The sequence below is a fragment of the Ctenopharyngodon idella genome, chromosome 21, assembly GCF_019924925.1.
Source record: "Ctenopharyngodon idella isolate HZGC_01 chromosome 21, HZGC01, whole genome shotgun sequence".
NCBI classification, from domain to species: Eukaryota; Metazoa; Chordata; class Actinopteri; order Cypriniformes; family Xenocyprididae; genus Ctenopharyngodon; species Ctenopharyngodon idella.
In genome coordinates this window covers 10347246-10366247 of record NC_067240.1, presented here as the reverse complement: position 1 = coordinate 10366247, position 19002 = coordinate 10347246, and the positions used below count along the sequence as shown (strand labels likewise).

Sequence of the window (19002 nt, the reverse complement as noted above, 5' to 3'; positions counted from 1 at the left end):
AATGAGACTTCATTTTACTCACCCTCATGTGGCATCCAATCCTGTATGACTTGCTTCCTTCAGTGGAACACAAAAGAAGAAATTTTGAAGAATGTTCACAGCTTATTGTGATCAAGGTCATAAAAAGCACCATAAAATAGTGTATATAACCTGTGCGCTATATGTAAAGACATCTTCCAAAGTGTTTTTTTAGAGCTCGAAAGTATCAAAAAAGAGCAGCATAAACTAGGGATGTCATGGTGAGGAAATTTACACAGCTGTGTTGTCTCGAATTCTTTGACCCACAGAATTATGTGACCCTAGTAGGGGCTGTATTGAGCTAATCCTAATCCCAATACTAATCCGTCACTACATTGCGTGTACGATCACACAATTCGGTGGATCATAGAATTTGGTAAATAAACTTGCGACAACACCAATATTACCGATAACACCAGGGGTGGGGGACGTATATAATTTGCGGGCATCAGGGAGCCGCTATCAGGATGCAGATTATTGAAATTCCTTTTGAATGCACGCTCGCTTTACACTTTCGCTCAAATTTGTGTTCATGCGCACTCTGTGTATATGGAGTGGTGGTACTGACAGTACATTTTACAATGTCAATGATGCTCAGGATCTGTTGCGCACCAAATCCTCCGCCATTGTCTTGTCAGTCATCTCTCCTTACTCTCATCTCATAAGTGAAATCTGACTCCTACTGCACTGTGCTGCGGCTCTGCAGCTTGTGCTGTATATGCAGCAGAGCAAACACTTTCAGTTTAGAACTGTAGCTAGGACTGGGCGATATGGCAAATAAATAAAATCTCGATTTTTTTCAGAATGATTGACCGATTCACGATTTCGATTTTTTTTTTTTTTTTTTTTTTTTTTTTTTTACTGTTTAACTAGTCGACTTAAAAACTTAACTACAATATGATTTAAGTAACATTCTCTTTATTAACAATCTGGTTAAAAAAGTTCCATTCCAAGCGCACCACACATTAAGTGATCAACATGGTGTAAATGTAAAACAATTTGTTAAATATCTTTGCAGAAATATGCCTGAAATATGAAGACAAATGTTGTACAAACTTATCTTAAACACATTCTATATACTCAAAAATAATATAAAATAAGAAAATGCTAAATATTTCTTAGCCAAAAAGTAATAGCAATAAATAACACCAGTAATAGGCTATTATTAACAGCAAATGCTTTGTAAAAACAGAAAACAACAGCAGCTTTCAGCCTGTCACCATCATGCAAACATGAAATATCAAACAGGTTTACAGGTTTTTGCATTCCATTGTGCTATTTGTCCTATTGTTTTTATGTTTGGCGGACATGTTTAGGTGTTGCACTTGTGTCTCCCCCATGAAACAGCATTCTAAAAACACGGCGGTCAAGTTTAAAAAAAAGCTCAACTCGCATTTAATAACTTTGCCTTTTTTTCTCATTCCACTGCCTGCGTCTCATTTTTATAACGCATTTTCGAATGAACAGCCGTTTAAGAATAGTGATGTGTTCTACGTTCATAAAGGCGTCACGTGAGAGCGGTTAATCAGACGCGCCGGCGCCATCATGTGGTCGGATCATTTTCTTCTCCTAATACGGTTATCATTGCTGTATTGTCAACATGTCTAATTGTAACGCTTGCTAACATTTTTATTCAAAATCGCGATTTCTCGATTTAAAAAATAATAAAATCGAGGCAAAACATTAAATTCGAATTAATCTGAAAAATCGCCCAGCCCTAACTGTAGCATCTGTTGTCCATCTTTACTAAATGGTTTTTATTTGTATTAAAAAAGCAAAACGACAGTGGAGGCAGTAATGTAATCAGTGTATGTCTGAACACTGCGTAACACCGGTAACACCGACTACCACAGCAAGCCTAGCCTAAACAGTCTAAGAAAGATCTGCTTATGTGTTCTACCTAAAAAAAAAAAAAAAAGAAAGTCAAACAGGTTTGTATCGACATCAGGGTGAGTAAATGATGTCAAAATTTTCATTTTGTGGATGAACTGTCTCTTTAAAAGGTCACTGTATGGTGAACATCCAGTGGGCTGATGGGTAAACAGGAAATAGATAAGAGAAGACACTTGGAAGGCAACTACAGAGGGAGGGAAAGAAGGGCACAGCAAGAGATGGAGGGTGAGATGGTCCTCACCTGCTGTTTGGCGACTGCAAGAGGGATTGACGTCCAGCATTCTGCATTAAGATCACAGCTAGCCCACTGCGCTATATCATCTACCGCCAACAGAGAAAGACAGACACAAGACAAGATGCATCGAGATCCGAGAAGGACAAAGACGATGCAGAAAAAACAGAAGAGAAGGAGTTTGAAAGAGAAAGTTTGAGGAAGGGAAAAGAAAAAAATGTATACCCTTACGATTCCTTAGGGCTGAATGCTCTATACATGAGCGAGTGAACAACAGCAAAATGAGCTGTAGCTGCAATCCAGGATTATAAACCGTAAATGTTTAGACTCCTCACAGACATGTTAACAAAGAGCTTTGATTCAGGATTAGCAGTTGCACTGTCAGTCAAGACGTTACTGAGCACGCTCAGACTGTCTAAAAGGGTTTTTGATCACTTTTTCAGTGTCACTTTGCACAAATACAACCGTTATGCAGTTTGAAGCGCTTCCCGCATGTGGCACTGACCAGCATCACTCGTCCACGCGGTCGTCTGCGGTTGTTAATCCTTGAAGTGGCCCTATATACTCAGACTCGCATACACACTGTGTGTCTACAGGATCAGAAGGCTCACAGGGATGGCACAGATCTCCGACTGCTTGAGATAGAGCTCAAAGCCAACAGCCGGACAATATCCACACACACACACACACAGCTGCAGCCCGACGGCTGCCAGCAGTAGGAGAGGGATCAGATCTGTTGCTCTCTGCCAAGGCCTAGGAGAGAGAGGACACTTTGGATGAGGCATCTCTGGACGTGCCGATCCAGACGCTGAAACATTGTTACTGTTGTGAGAAGCAGATTCGGTTCTCCAAATCTCTCCCAGAACTCTCCACTGCCACTCAGCAACAAGCCACATGCCAGATCTCGGCACTGACACACAAACTGCTCTATCTCCAAATGCTGGAACAGGAAAAGAAAGGAAAGGGGGGATGAGGACCATGGGCGAGCAAAGACTGACAAAGCTGCCACTGACTCTCTCAGAGGCTCCAACTCTGAATCTGGCGTGAAAAGTACAGCAGGGATGAAGACGAGAGCCTGCTTGGAAAGCAGAGAAGGAATACGTGAATGCGCTGGGACCAAGAATTAGAGGATGAAGAAAAGGGAAAAAAAGGGAAGTGGAAAATTTTTCTCTCTCTCAGATGGAATAAGCTTAAGTGTTTTCAAGGTCAAACGCAGTACAATAGTACTGTAATTTTGGCATATGAATCATTATTTTAAATCGGTCTTTTTAATGTTTGAACTGAATAGATTTGCAAAGCATTTGTAAAGCACTTGACTGAGAAAGACATTTGAGTGTAATTCGGTAACTGGAATGAGGTGACATGAAAATAAGTAGGGTGTATGTACAGTGCTCAGTGTAAATGAGTCTTCTTCCCTTTGAAAAGTAACATTTTAAACAATATCTCAATGAACACAAAAACAATTTCCAAAATGTGGACAAGAGTAAGTTTAATATAACATCTGTTTAACTTATAACATGAAAGTAAGGATAATAATATAACTTAGATTACACAATTTTCAGTTTTACTCAAATTAGTATGCAAAAATGAGTACACCCCACAACAAAAACTACTACATCTAGTACTTTGTATGGACTCCATGATTTTTAATGACAGCACCAAGTCTTCTAGGCATGGAATGAACAAGTTGGCGACGTTTTGCAACATCTATCTTTTTCCATTCTTCAAGAATGCCTCTTTTAGAGACTGGATGCTGGATGGAGAGTGATGCTCAACTTGTCTCTTCAGAATTCCCCATAGGGGTTCGACTGGGTTCAGATCAGGAGACACTGAATCACTTTCACCCTGTTCTTCTTCAGAAATCCATAAGTGGCCTTAGATGTGTGTTTACGATCATTGTCATGTTGGAAAAGTGCATGATGACCAAGGGCACGGAGTGATGGTACCATCTTCTCTTTCAGTATAGAGCAGTACAGCTGTGAATTCATGATGCCATCAATGAAATGCAGCTCCCTGACACCAGCAGCACTCATGCAGCCCCACATAAGGACACTGCGACCACCATGTTTCACTGTAGGCACCATGTATTTTTCTTTGTATTCCTCACCTTTGCGACGCCATACAGTTTTGAAGCCATCAGTTTGAAAAACTTTTATCTTGGTTTCATCACTCCAGAGTGTAGAGTCCCAGCAGTCTTCATCTTTGCCAGCATAGGCCCTGGCAAACTCTAGGCGGGCTTTTTTGTGCCTGGGCTTTAGGAAAGTCTTCTTTCTACTTCTTTAGATAACTGCAGTGAACTTGCATGCCAATTTTCTTCAACCCTTTTCATCAGAAGATGCTCCTGTCGAGGTGTTAACTTCCGTGGACGACCTGGACGTCTCTGTGAGATGGTTGCAGTTCCATCTTTTTAAAATTTTTGTACCACTTTTGCTGCAGTATTCTGACTGATAAGTAAAGCTTTGCTGATCTTCTTGTAGCCTTCCCCTTTCTGGTGTAAAGAAATTATTTTCTTTCTCAGGTCTTGTGACATTTCTCTTCCCTGTGGTGCCATTGCTGACAGCATGAAATGGGAAGGGGTTTTAACACCCTTTTATAGTCAACTGTCTGCTGGACACCTGTGTAATGAATAATTAGATTCACCTGTGGTTGAATTCTTGTTAAATTAGACATTTGTAGTCTAAAATTTAGCTTTGCTCCAGAGACTTTCAGTGGGGTGTACTCATTTTTGCATCACCCTAATTTGAGTAAAACTGAAAATTTTGTTCTCTAAGTTATATTACTAACCTTACTTTCATGTTATAAGTTAAACAGATGTTATATAAAACTTAATCTTGTCAACATTTTGGAAATTGTTTTTGTGTTCATTGAGATATTGTTTAAAATGTTACTTTTCAAAGGGGGTGTACTCATTTACACGGAGCACTGTATATATGCACTTATTTAGGAAAATTATTTATAACTAGTTTTGAAATGAAAATGAAAGTTTTACATTTTGCACACTAGTTTACATATGAATTAATAGTGTGCTGTATTTAGTGCATTTAACTGAATTGTATTTAACTTAGCAAGCCAAAAAAAAAAAAAAAATCCCTTACCATCATCATTTCCAGAAAACTTTGAACATTGACACAGCACTGGAGCATTGACATTGCATAAGCCTGACTGCTTGTCAAACATAATGTTTTTAATATTGCACGAACAAATCAAATAAGACGTTCCCAGCGATGCATGTAATCACAAGAAGCAGAATTCCGCTTAGAACCAGCACAGGATGCGAAAGAGCTCCGTTCCTGATGGATGCTCAGACATTTCAGCAGTTCATAGTTGGCACAGAGCTTGGCGCAATTTCAGGAATACAAGATGTCTGTGTGTTTACATGTACAATACAAATAAATAAATAAATTAATAAAATAACCAACTCTCTGAAGAAGCCAAGTGTGTATTAGAGCCACTCTAGAGAGGAATACAACAGGGTTTTGGAAACACTATAGATGTGTATCTGGGCTCCGTAGTTAATCCATGGCCTCAAGGTCTTTGGCAGCCATGACGGGATGACACATTTGGTTGGTTTGTTGGAGATTTTCTTCTTTTTACTCTAATGGATGCATCAGAAACAATGGGTTTGCTATCACATATGCCAGGGCCTATGTGCTGCCTGTAAGGCCACACACAACACTGGCATCAACTCCAGTGCTCTCTCCATATGCCACACATTCATAATCGTTAGTCATGCTTTACTGTTTTCTACTTTCCTTTGTCTGTATACACACACTCTGTCTCTGTCCGGGGCCTGAAATGATGATTTATATGGTTTATTTAAAGTCAACGGTGCCTCCAGTGAAACTGTTTCCTCGGTGGCAGCACTTTGTCCGAGCAGTCAAACTCAAGCTTCTTGTCGTTTAGTTCCAAACTTGGCTTGGGCATCTCGATTCCTCAGAGTATTTGTGGACGAACGCTGGAAGGTTCCAGTTTCTTGGCTGCATCCCCAGGGGCAGAATTGGATGCGACAGAATCTGTATCTGAGGCGATGTGTACATATCTTCTTGCCAATAGCAATGAATTGAGAAAATGTTTCAGCCATAAATATTTCTTACAGGCTATGAATCTGTATTTTGCTTGTATGTATATACATACATACACACATATATATATATATATATATATATATATATATATATATATATATATATATATATATATATAATATACACACACAACCTTATTTATTCTTTCAAACTTCATACTATGTAATGTTTTCAGTTTAAAGTCAGCAAGAAATATATATATATATATATATATATATTAGGGCTGTCAATAGATTGTTTTTATTTTAATTTTTTTTTGTAATCGCGATTAATCGCACACCCTTAATTGTGATTAATCTCGATTAATCTCACACTTATCGAGAAATTAAGCATACACCATTTATCTCGTTTAACACGTCCATTTTGCCATCATTGCCTATACCCAGCAAAGTAAACCATCAAATTAAACTGTGATTTTCACAAAACTGTATTTTAAGCTTTTTTTCAAGGTAAATTTAGATGTGAATGCTGAAATGTGTCTGTGCATAAATACAATGTGCGATCAGTACGTCGAGAGCGCTCATACATGATTTGTTTGCCCATCAATATAACGGACTCACGTGTGCCTAATGTACGACTCCTGTACGTCACCTGCAATCGTCTTTACTTTGATTGCAGTCCTCATCCATCAAAACTTTCATAGCAAGAATCTGGTTTGCTTTATCCAGCCGAGAAACATAGTTTTCATATCATCTGGCCATACAGCGGTGGGATGTTTCGACGTTCTGTTCAGACAGGAACAGCGCGATGTGGGAGGGCTTGCGCTCTTCAGATACAATGACAGAATATGACAGAGAGTTTGTGTTTTAAAGCGAAACAGACACTGGAATGAATCATTCTTTCTGCCATCTCTGATATAATCAGCATGGACTTTTAAGATCATCTAACTGCGTGGCGTAAATTAAGTTATGACATGCTTCCGTAATTTTTTGTGTTAAATGCGTTAAATTATTTTAACGCGTTAAGGATTTTGAATTAATAGCATGCGTTAACACGTTAACGTTGACAGCCCTAATACATATAGATATATATAAGGGCTGCACGATTTATCGCGATTAAACCACAGGCTGCAATTATTTTATTCGCAGCTTGTCAAAGATGTACGGCTCTGTGATAAATGCTTCTCCATCTGAAGGCCAGAGGGCGCTCATGCGCAGAAACTCTAAATATGCCTTGCCGCAGATTAAGATTACACAAGTCATATCACTGTAGCTGAATAAACAGAAGATTGAAACGCTTTGATTGATTAAACATGACTAATAAACACATGACTGCTATATAATCTCACAGAAGGACGCTCAACTGTCATTATGAAGTGAGTTTGGAGTAAAAACATGTTATTAAATGTTGTCTTTTGTTGGACAAGATGTTAATAAATGCTTCTCATGTCTGGAAAGTTGTTTGACGCATGTTGCTTTTTCAAATGCACATTATAAGTGACTCAAACTCGCAGTGCTTTCAGATGGATTAACATTTGGAGCCATACTTCATTGACTAGCTCCCCATAAAAAAATAATCGCAGCATTTGCGATTTCATAATCGCACTAAGAATTTCGTTTAAGTGATAATCGCGTTTAAGTTCGATGTTATTTTTCTTTTTTTTTATATATATATATATATATATATATATATTAGGGCTGTCAAATGATTAATCGTGATTAATCGCATCCAAAATAAAAGTTTGTGCTTACAAAATAATTTGCGATTAATCGCATCCAAAATTATATATATATAATTTTCTTGCATGTTTACGAAGGTCTTTATTTAAGGCATTATCTCTTGTAAATTCAACACAGTCAGTTTGGTGTCTTACTGTAATGCAAGTGACAGATCAAACAATTTGCCTGCATAAAAAGATCAGAAGAGAACTGTGCGTGTTTGTAAACACAAACACTTCTGTCATTATTAGACTGTCACTTAAGTATTAAATCAACATCTTTGATTTAATTCGCTCAAATCTCTACAGATAAAAACGCAGATAAACGCAGATAAAATGCAGATTCAGATTGTTCTTGCAATTTAAATCAGCATTTCCTATTAAAGTAATTAATTTTCATTTTCACTTTTTTTACTTGGAAAATTTAGGATTATAGTAACTTCACCATCTGGGCGATGAAATTGTAAATTTTTTACTAGTGCCTGATTTGTTTTGAATATGTTGTTATATTTTGTATTATATCTGTTGATCATTTATTTGGTCAAAAATACAGTAAAAACAGTAATATTGTGGAATGTTATCACAATTTAAAATACTTGTTTTCTTTATTTTAAAAATGTAATTTATTTCTCAAATGGCAAAGCTGAATTTTCAGCAGTTATTACTATTTATTATTAGATCTTATTATTGTTATCAATGTTGAAAACCTTTGTGCTGCTTAATAGTTTTGTGGAAACCTTGATACATTTTTTGGACTCCTTAATGTATGTTTAATGAAATTTATTTGAAATCATTTGTAACATGTTGTTACTGTCACTTTTGATCAGTTTAATGCATCCTTTCTTTTTTATATATATTTGATTGTCTTTCAATTCAAACCCATTTAATACAATTATACAAATGAACATTTCCTTAAAAGACATAATGCATCCTTTCTTAATAAAACTATTCACATGACATGTACAGTACAGCTCAAATGATTGACTCAAAACAACCCGGGAGCAGAACTGAGAGACCATTAGCAAAGATGGCTGAGCATTGCCGAGCTACTGCCATTGAGATGAATGCTGACGGACATCTTTCTCCTGGGGTTATAGACCTTTTTGATCTTAACAGGTTATTTAGAGGTCTCATTACCCTCAGTATTTACAGCCTGTATAACCCAGAATGCAACTGTACAAGTGTTTTAATTCCGTATTATCCACAGGAGCCTTCACTAGGCATTGCACTCTATGTATTCAGTAACATCACATTATCCTGTGAATATAAAGCTCTCCATCGCAACAGTCAGCAGGGGAATTGTGTTGGGTGTGTTGGGCAAGTATCTGGAGCAGGTGTGCTTTACTGAGGGTGTCTGCCACCGCCGCCGCCGATGCTACCGCAGTCTTTTTTCCATCTTTTGGCACAGGAAGCTCAGTTTCTGTTCTGTCAGTTCTGTTCTGTTCCCTACAGGCCTATTTGAAAGATAATCATTCAGATTTAAAGGATTATAGATGCTTAGAGTCCTGACCTGACTCAGTCTCCCTTTATTTAGCAATACCCTTTTCGTTTCAAATCCTCTCTGTCTCTCTCTCTCCCTCATATCTCACAGCCAAGCACGGTTCTGGGACTGAGCAATTTCGAATTGATTTTCCATTGCTTACCTTAATATCATTAAAGATGAGTCTCATTTTCTCTCAGCAGAGCAAATACACCCACAGAGACCCACACTGAGGCTCGCATTAACGCCGCCGTCTGCGACAGAGTTTCATAGTCGTAATTCTCCCTCCGCTCATCCTTAATATAATTGTGTCTCTAATTCACAGTACGGTTTCATTTAAAAATGTTTTCACTTTTGTAACCATTAACTCGCTCTCACATTTCTGGTCTCTCTTTTGTGGTGTGTGTCTTGACTCGACGCTCATCGTTAGGGGAAACATTGCACTGGCTCATATATTTTGGTTGCATTTTGCAAAGATTTTTGGGCTTTGGCTGTGAGAAGAGTGTAATCCACCACCTCAAACGCCGCCTGCATAATTTAATATTTGGTCGGCACGACAACAGTACTAAAATTAGGCTTACGACAGGAAGAATGCATTATAGAGCAGTTTGGGAAGAAAGCAGCCAGGTTGGAGAGGAGCCTGGGGAATGCTTTTAAGAACTCCTTCAAATTCTCTATAGGAAGATGTGCATTATTCTTTAATAATTCCCGTAATCCTGCTTTCTGACTCATACCACCTAAGGTCTTTAATCTATTCCTACCTGGTCGTGGTTCTTGCAAGAACCACAAGGGCTTTGGACGTTCATTAAGGTTTTGTGATAAATATCCTACAGAATTCTACTCAAACGAAGCCTTTTTGCTCTTATGCAATATTGGAATTGGAAGAAAATGAGTGTTAAAGGATTACGGTAAATGTGCTGTAAAAGCAGGGCTGTTTATTTGGAGCACCAACCCTCTGTGGGAATATGGCTTAACTGGCTTTTAATTTTAGTGTCTGCTATTTGTTTAACTCCATTTAAAGCTACTTTGAAACTTTTGTGGTAATCTTCTCATAGCTTAAAGTTCTATTACAATTACCTTTAAGAGGTCATGTTTTTTTTTTTTGTTTTTTTTTTTGTTTTTTTTAAATATATTACCATCTGATGATATAATTTATTTACTTCAATCAGAGCAGTATGTATTGTATATGGGACCAAAAAACATTGGGGATAGTTCACCCAAAAATGAAAATTGTTCCATGTTGTTCCATGTTGTTGCTGAATGCAAAAGAAGATATTTTGAAGATTGTCGCTAATCAAACAGGCCCAACTGACTTCCATAGTATGAAAAAATAAATAAATAAAAAAATACTATGGAAGTCAATGGGGTCCCATCAACTGTTTGATTACCGACTGTAATGATGGGTCGACAGCATGGAGATCCATTTGCAGCTTTTATTAAGAATAGTGTATACACAGGTAAGGGCAGAGGCAGAGACGTAAACGGGGACAGGCAACGGTCGAGGCAGGCGGCAGACAAACGGTATCAGGAAGCAGGCAGAGATCAGGGCAGGCGGCAAACAAACACAGTCCAGTAAACAGGCAAGGATCAAGGCAGGCAGCAGAGAATCACAAGAGATAAACAGTCCAATCGGCAACAGTATAACAATCCACAGAAAACGCTTAGAAATGATCACCGGGGCAAATCAAGACTTCGCAGTGTGTGTGTGTGTGCGTGCTGCTTAAATAGTGTGAGTGTGATGTGGTGCAGGTGTGTGTGCAATCAGTCCCAGGAATGAGGGCCTATGGGAAATGTAGTCTGAATGATGGTATCAATATTCCGGTGAAGGCTCCCTCCGGTGGTGCGGGGAAGGAAGTGCGGGAGCCTCACTTGTGACACCGACATTCTTCAAAATACATCAAATTCCATCATTGAGTCAAAAATGGGGATGGACAACAGTGTTTAACTATATATTTTGTTACACAAAAAGATGTAAAATGCCTTACTGGGACTTGTTCACAGAGCCTTGAATCAGTGAATCATATGAGAGAGAAGCGTTTAGGAGAACTTTTTGATTATTCAGTTTTCCATGCGAACAATGTTATATAAAACATTTTAACAGGTTACACTGCTGCTCTTTTGGGAAAAGTAGCTCATTACTGGAAATGCTGTATTGTTTTGGAAACAGCGGAGTTACTGCAAAATGTGGTTAAATTTGTAGCAAAACTACCTTCAGTTAGTACTGATTCACATAGCTTACACACAAAATTTTGATCAAGTCTATTTGTCGTTCTCAATCCTTCCTTTTTCCTTTCCATGCAGGGCTGAAGATCCGTGAAGTGATGATAAATGTGTCCAGACAGCAGGTGGAGGACTTTCATGGACCAGAGGACTACTGGTGTCTTTGTGTGGCCTGGAGTCATCTGGGCACCTCCAAGAGTCGCAAAGCCACCGTCCGCATTGCATGTCAGTCTAATCATAGTCTGTTTTTATTTATTTATTTATTTATTTTTGCTTAAATCACTTTCCACTTTGAATTCTCACATTTTTCTATACCCTCGTTTCCATCGAAATTACCTGGAACAATAGGGAACAATAACCTTTCACAGTTCCTAGAACTATTGGCTGAAGTACCCGGATTTTGCCGTGTTCGCACAGCAGGAACTAGGAATGATTTTAGTTGTAGGAACTCCTTTTGGGAGAACTAAATTAGCTCCTACTTCAGAGCAGGGTCTAAACCAGCACTATAGGAACTATCAGTGATGTAAGTTTACGTTGATTGGTAAAACGCATGTCAAACACAGACACCTGGCATTTAGCCCCAATTTTTGCTCTTTCAGTCACATAAATTATGCATTTACATTCCATCTCCATTATCACAAAACCCACGACACACAACAAACACAGCTCCGATCACAGCGTCTTCCGTCCACTGGTTTTTAGCGTTTGTAAATGCCACGCTTAAAGGATTAGTCCACTTTCAAATAAAAATTTCCTGATAATTTACTCACCCCCATGTCATCCAAGATGTCCATGTCCTTCTTTCTTCAGTCGAAAAGAAATTAAGGTTTTTGATGAAAACATTCCAGGATTATTCTCCTTATAGTGGACTTCAATGGACTGTTGAAGGTCAAAATTAGTTTTAGTGCAGCTTCAAAGGGCTTTAAACGATACCAGACGAGGAATAAGGGTCTTATCTAGTGAAACAATCAGTCATTTTCTTAAAAAAAATACAAATGTGTGCTTTATAAACACAAATGATTGCCTTTTAAGTGCTTCGCCATTCCACCTTCCGTATTCTTCGAAAAGCTTAAGCTGTATGTCCTACGCCTTCCCTATTCAACTTACGGAACGAACGCGGCGCCAGTTCCGTTCTTTCTGTAAGTAGTGTGTGTGTGTGTGTGTGTGTGTGTATGTGGGTGAAAAAAAAAACGATTATTTTCAACCTTTATTGGTTCATCCTCTGTTAAGTGACTGAACACAAGTGGGCGGGGCCTATGGTTCAATGATGTATAACTATTCATTGATATCTTGCTCTGGAGGCAGTCATATGCAAATATGTTTTTTTTTTTCATGCCACCGATGTTCTTTATGTTTCCATATATAGACCTGAGGAAGAATTTCGAACAGGAGCCACAGGGGTTGGAGGTGCCGATCAATGGCATGATCGTTCTACACTGCCGCCCACCCGAGGGAGTGCCTGCAGCTGAGGTGAGTGGGTCACAGCGCCCCCTACCTGTCTGGATGTGTAATTTTAAAAAGACAAATCAAACAGTCGATGATGATAATTCAGTGCTCTGTTTGTGTTTTCATGCCTTATAGGCATTTGATGAGTATGCTTTCCCATGTATTAGGGATGAGTGGAGTTGTATTTATGAGAGAGTACCGATGTGTGCATTATCATTATCGTAGTCAGGGTTCTTGATATTCAAAAGTGCATTTGCATGCTCAGCACAGGCTCTACTATGCATTTGCATGTGTTTGTTGATCTTTCAGGGGTTTTTTTTTTCTTTTTCTTTTCCTTTTTTTTTTTTTTAACCCCAAACACCTTCTCATTGCATTAACTTTAAGAACTTTCTCCTTTCATTCTCTGTTTTTTTCTTATATATGTCTTGAATAATGTGTGCTTTTCAGAGCAAAAACTGCCCCAATGCTGTTCAGTTCCAGTAAGAGATAAAAGATTTACCTGAAATGGACAATTTGTGTTACTGTAGGCCCCTCGTCTTTCACTTTCTGGGTCACTCACGAGGCCTTTTCTTTTATGCATGAATGCAAGTACGGAGAAGAACACAGAGTTTGAATAATCTATCTATCATCTATCTATCTATCTATCTATCTATGTATCTATCTATCTAATCTCCTGGCATTCATTTAACTATCTATCTATCTATCTATCTGTCTGTCTGTCTGTCTGTCTGTCTGTCTTTCTTTCTTTGAAATTCATTTCTTTCAAAATCAATATTAATTCTGCATCCAGTTTACTTCCTCAATTCAAATTGAATTCAAAAGGCATTTTCAGTTTCATTCTGAATGCTACACAACCCTGGTGTGAACAATAATCTCTGTTCTTGTCATAATTTTGGAATCTGCATTCTAGTTTGCAGAATAAAGTGATACAGAACTCTGTGAGCTTCAAAAAAAATGTTCTGAGAAACCACTCTCAGGTTCATCTCAGTGACTCCAAGTGTATAATATCGAACCTCCTACAGAGTTTTGTGACAAGCTTAGGAGGATATCCATGTGCTTAGTGGAAATCAAACTGGCAATTGCTTCTCATAAATCTAGTGTCATATTATTATCATCCCCCACATTCTTGTGAGATGTTAAGTGATACCGCTGTGTCTGCGTCTCTGAGGCGGCTGACAGATTCCTTGTTTTTTTGTTTTTGTTTTTTTGTTTTATGGTGCTCAGTATTCTTTGTAGTAGTTTCAGCAGAAGCAATACTTAAACTAGGCCACCATGGGCGCATTTCAACATCAGCTTTAAAAAAAAAAGAAAAGCAAAAACACATCAACTCGTGCCATCTGTCATGTTGGAAACCTATCCAAAATGGCTGCTGTCTGTGATCTGGAGGGAAGCAGCCGTGCACCATCACTACAGCTAATCAATAGTTACTAGAGCCAACATGGCGCTGCTGCTGAAAAGGATAGTCAGGCTTAGGCAATGTTTGAGATGGAGCCAAGATCCGGGTCCAGAGGTCTCTATGCCAGAAGGGTATGTCGCTGGAGATTACAGGTTGGCAGCCGAACGCTCCCGTTGTAATCATTGCTGCTCAAAGTCTAAAGGTCAAGCCGAAGAACTCTACCACTGGTAGACATATGAGCCAAGATGGCTCCCCTGTTGGTTGGCTGATACCATCTTTGGACGGGACACAAGTCTGGCTGAGACTGGAAATTGATCAAGGGCTCGGAGAGCGTTGGCAGGTCGTGGCTGACACGCCACCTCTGCGCTTCTCACGGGTTAATTATATTGCTCTTGATTCTGGCAGTAAAATGTGAAAACTTGATTAAATCGCTTGCATTTGATTTTTTTTTTTTTTTTTCCTTTTTTCTAAAGACATTTGCGAAAGGTCACAGGCTTGTAACAATTTTGTCATTGTTTATTCTGGCATATGTCATCCTTGTCCTTTGTTTGTTTCCCGCTTGAATGGAAACCTGTTTAGAAATTATCATTTCCCTAGAGCTATAAGATCATCCCTGTTGAATAATGAACGTAACATAATTAAAACAATTACACCAACAAGGAAATGAAAGTGCGATATTAACTGTCAAAGTAAAGTTCATACAGATTACTCACAGCTAAGATGGGAGAAAAAAGGCTCTCAATAACTTTGAGACCAGACCGATCATTAAGCTCATATTAACTTCACAATCCTCATCCAGCGACGCAATTAATCATTCAGTCTGATGAAGCAAAGTCATTTAAAGTGCTTAAAATGTAATTATTCAGCAATAAACGTGGCACGGCCTGCGCTGTCAAGAGCAGGATGAGGAAGAAGGACACGTCCGGCCCGCACATCCGAAATGGCGCGGTTGGATTTGGAAAGTTCATTTCTTTAATGTGATTCGGTGAAAGTCACCGTAGTGTTCATAAGGGGCTGCAGACTTGATTGAAGCAAAGTGATGCAAAGGGACATTAATGAAACTGGAACTTAATTGAGTAGGATGGAACAAACCCGGACGAGACCTCCTTTTGTAATTGCCTTCTTGTCACTTTCACTTTCCGTCTAAATGAATGTAAATCTAGAGGGTGATTTTTGCCCAGAATGACGATGGTATGAGGTGTTGTACCCGTTTCAGGGCTAATTGGATTGACCTGTAAGGGACGTGCCATATTCAGTGTTGAGAATGAGCCTGTTTTTTCGATGCAGCCATCTGAAATGTTTGTTCAAGTTGTTGGCCTCTAGAATGTGTCAACAACATGATCAACTGCAGTATGAAAATTCTTAATGCCGGCAGTTATCACCAGTGTTTATTTTTAGACTTTTTTTTTTTTTTTTTGGTCTTGTCTTGTTGTCAAATCACCATGTTCATTAATTTTAGTCGAGGTGAGGTAATTTTACTTGGACAAAAATGACATTATTTTAGCCAACAAATATAACATTTTAGTTGTTATGTCCAAAATGTATTAATTTAAACATGTATCAAACATGTAAATGATTGTGTATGAATTTATTGATTGATTTATTGCAATTAATTGTTTTGTTTTTTTACAGACTCTTGTGAGTTGCATATACACCATTCTGATTGGATAACTTTGTTCAAGTTTAGCCATGTGCTTTCACATTATTGTCTGTGTAAAAGTTGTTATATTATGTTTTTGTTGTGGAAATTGCTGATTAATCTCATATATGGGTATTTATCCATTTTGGGGCATTTTTATGTTGCAGGAGTATATTTTTTAATAAAACTAAAACATGTAATTCATTTTAGGTCAAATTAACCTTTCACTGTGCCTTCTTCATTTATTTGATACTTTTCAAATTATGAAATAAAAGAGTGAAATAATCATAAACCATTTTAATATTTATAGATTTCAAATTATTTTTAAAAATAGTTTTAAATTAATTAAATATATATATATATATATATATATATTTTTTTTTTTTTTTTTTTAATGTAATTTCCTTCACTTTTTTTTTTTTTTCTCTTTTTTTTCCCCCCACAACAGAATGCTATTGATGTGCTGGAACTGACACAATGTTCATGACTTTCAGAAAAAAAATCCTATTTTCTGTAATGCTTGCATGTCACTGTTTGCCATTGTTAGACAAATTAAACTAATAAGAGACTGTGGAAAAATGTGCTTTAAGAGAAATTATTTTCTGAAAGTACACAGGGTCAAAAGTGCCCATATGATGAAGCACCACATAGGATATATTTGAGTGAACTAATTAAACCGCTAACATAGCGTTTCAGTTGAACACACTTCAGCTCAAGCAGATTTGTTTTCTGCTTCTTTTGAGTTTCTTTGAAGTTCTCAAACTGTTAACCTCCATCTTTAGAATGAGGTCTCAGATTATATTTTTCAGAATCCCTGACAATCCCAATGCCCTATGGACTCTCAAAGCTGCCGTGTCCTTGGAAACTCCCGCAAGTCTGTAACCAATGTAACGGTGGTCTTTTCCTCCAAAGGATGATTAGAAAGAGGTTCACTTAGCGTGACATCAGAGGCTATCTGTGTTGTCCTTTGAGGGTCTTAGTTGGTGGGTGTGACTCTGTAGCCGTCCATGTTCACAGGGCTTTAATTGGAACAAATGTGCTAATTAACCAAATTCATTTCCCTGTTTCCTGGCCGGAGGCTTATCACACCCATTTGAATCTGTCCCTCAATGTTCATTTGCTCTCTCATCTTTCCATCTCCAATCCAACGCTTCCCCCCCAGAGGCCCAAAGCAGACCCAGAAACAGCCTGTGATTTGAATACAAAACACACACACTCGTACAGAATGAGAGGGAATTTCCCCCCAACAGACTCTTATAAAGGAGATGGAGGCATTGATAGAGGAAAAGCTTTAGATTAGGTCTCAGATAGGGAAATAATTAGAAACAAAATGAAAGAGTTTAGATAACAAGTACAGGATCGTCATGAGAAGGGGTTTGAAAGTAAAATACAGGCTCTTTGTGGTGTATTTGATCTGGTAAAAGAGGGTTAAATGCACATCATTATAGTCTGTGAGGGTGTTTCATGGGAAGACATATGTAAATTAATATTGATACTCAATAAACCAATAAATGATTGTGGTAGGGTTTGTTATCATATTTTATTTTGCTGATAATTTTGCTCCTGTACACGGATGATCTCTCTCTCTGATATCTTAAAGTAGTCTTGATAATTAACCCCACAGTATAATCCTTCCATTCACTAACTTAACACTTAGTAAACAAAAGAACAAATCATGCTGTGCCTTCTACAGACTATGAACAATAAAACACTTTTATAAATTAACAAAAAGCCCCTGTTCCACCTTCTCACCTCGATTTATATATGGCCTTGATGTCTTTCAGTTTTTCACTTGTTTTGAGGTCCTTCCAAAACCCTTTAGCTTAATTAGAAAGCCACACTTTTCACCCGTTGCATTTCAACCACAAGCAATTTTTCCCTCCATTTTGCAGGCACATTAATGTTGAAAACAAAGACATCATTCTTATTGGTCAGTTAACTTATTAAAGGAGTATGAAAACCCTTAATGAACAGCAGTTTTTATTTTACACTTTTTATTTTTGTCTTTTATACGTTTCACTTTTTCCACCATAGATTTAGTTTAGTATTAAAAACATTCTATTAATTTTATAAAGTGTGAAATGACGTAAATGTAATAGATCAACTTTAAACTTTAAACAAATTAATCAAACACTTTAAAAGCTGTATAAAAAAATGTATCCATTTAAACATTTATCAAACATATAATACTATACAATTGAAGGTAATGAAGGATTAGCTATTTTTACTAAGTTTTTGCTTTAGAGATTGTTATTAAAGTTTCTTGTTTTTGAGGATAGTTCTCTGGCATCCATGCACTGTGTGAATATACAGTATTTGTATATTATACTACGGGGCAGTTAAATGCTCGAATCTGATTGGTTATCGAACGTTCTAAGGTGTGCAATTATTTTGCACACCTTAGACAGGCAGGTCTTGACCGCATTACAGTTCCATATCACTTCGCCAAATGATTTCAGTTATTTCAAAAGATCCTTACAGCCTACAACAGCAAAAGAAACAAAACCCACAACAACTCCGACCAAGCATATAAAAAAAACAACAAATTATTGTCATGGTTTTTGTCGCAAAATATGTTTTAATAAGTGCATACTCTCTCGCGCGCTCTCTCTCTCACTCAAACGTGCACGCACAGTACGGACACACACTCGCACAAAAACATCCGCGCTGCTCTGACGAATTAATCAGTAAAATAGTTTAGCATTTAAAGCTACATGACATTTCTCACCAGCGAGGTAATAACTGTGCAGTTCTTGAGGTAGATAAACGTAGTTTCGCTGTTAGCAACACTGCTGCCGTGAGAGAGAGACAGACATTAGCCAGGTAGGCTAATTCACATATAGCCTACTTATTCTCTAGTTAACTACTTATTCTCTCTCTCTCTCTCTCTCTCTCTGTCTAACTGCATTAATAACTATATCAACTGTACTAGTCTG

The 19002-nt window shown here is 37.8% G+C and overlaps 1 protein-coding gene across 1 annotated transcript in view; it reads left to right on the top strand.

Annotated features, from left to right (window-relative positions):
* unc5da (unc-5 netrin receptor Da) overlaps positions 1 to 19002 on the top strand; it is a 230914-nt gene that overhangs the window by 164380 nt on the left and 47532 nt on the right. The window contains exons 3-4 of the mRNA XM_051878075.1: positions 11667 to 11810; positions 12952 to 13055. Coding sequence (XP_051734035.1) covers positions 11667 to 11810; positions 12952 to 13055 — 248 coding nt within the window. The remainder of the gene's footprint in view (positions 1 to 11666; positions 11811 to 12951; positions 13056 to 19002) is intronic.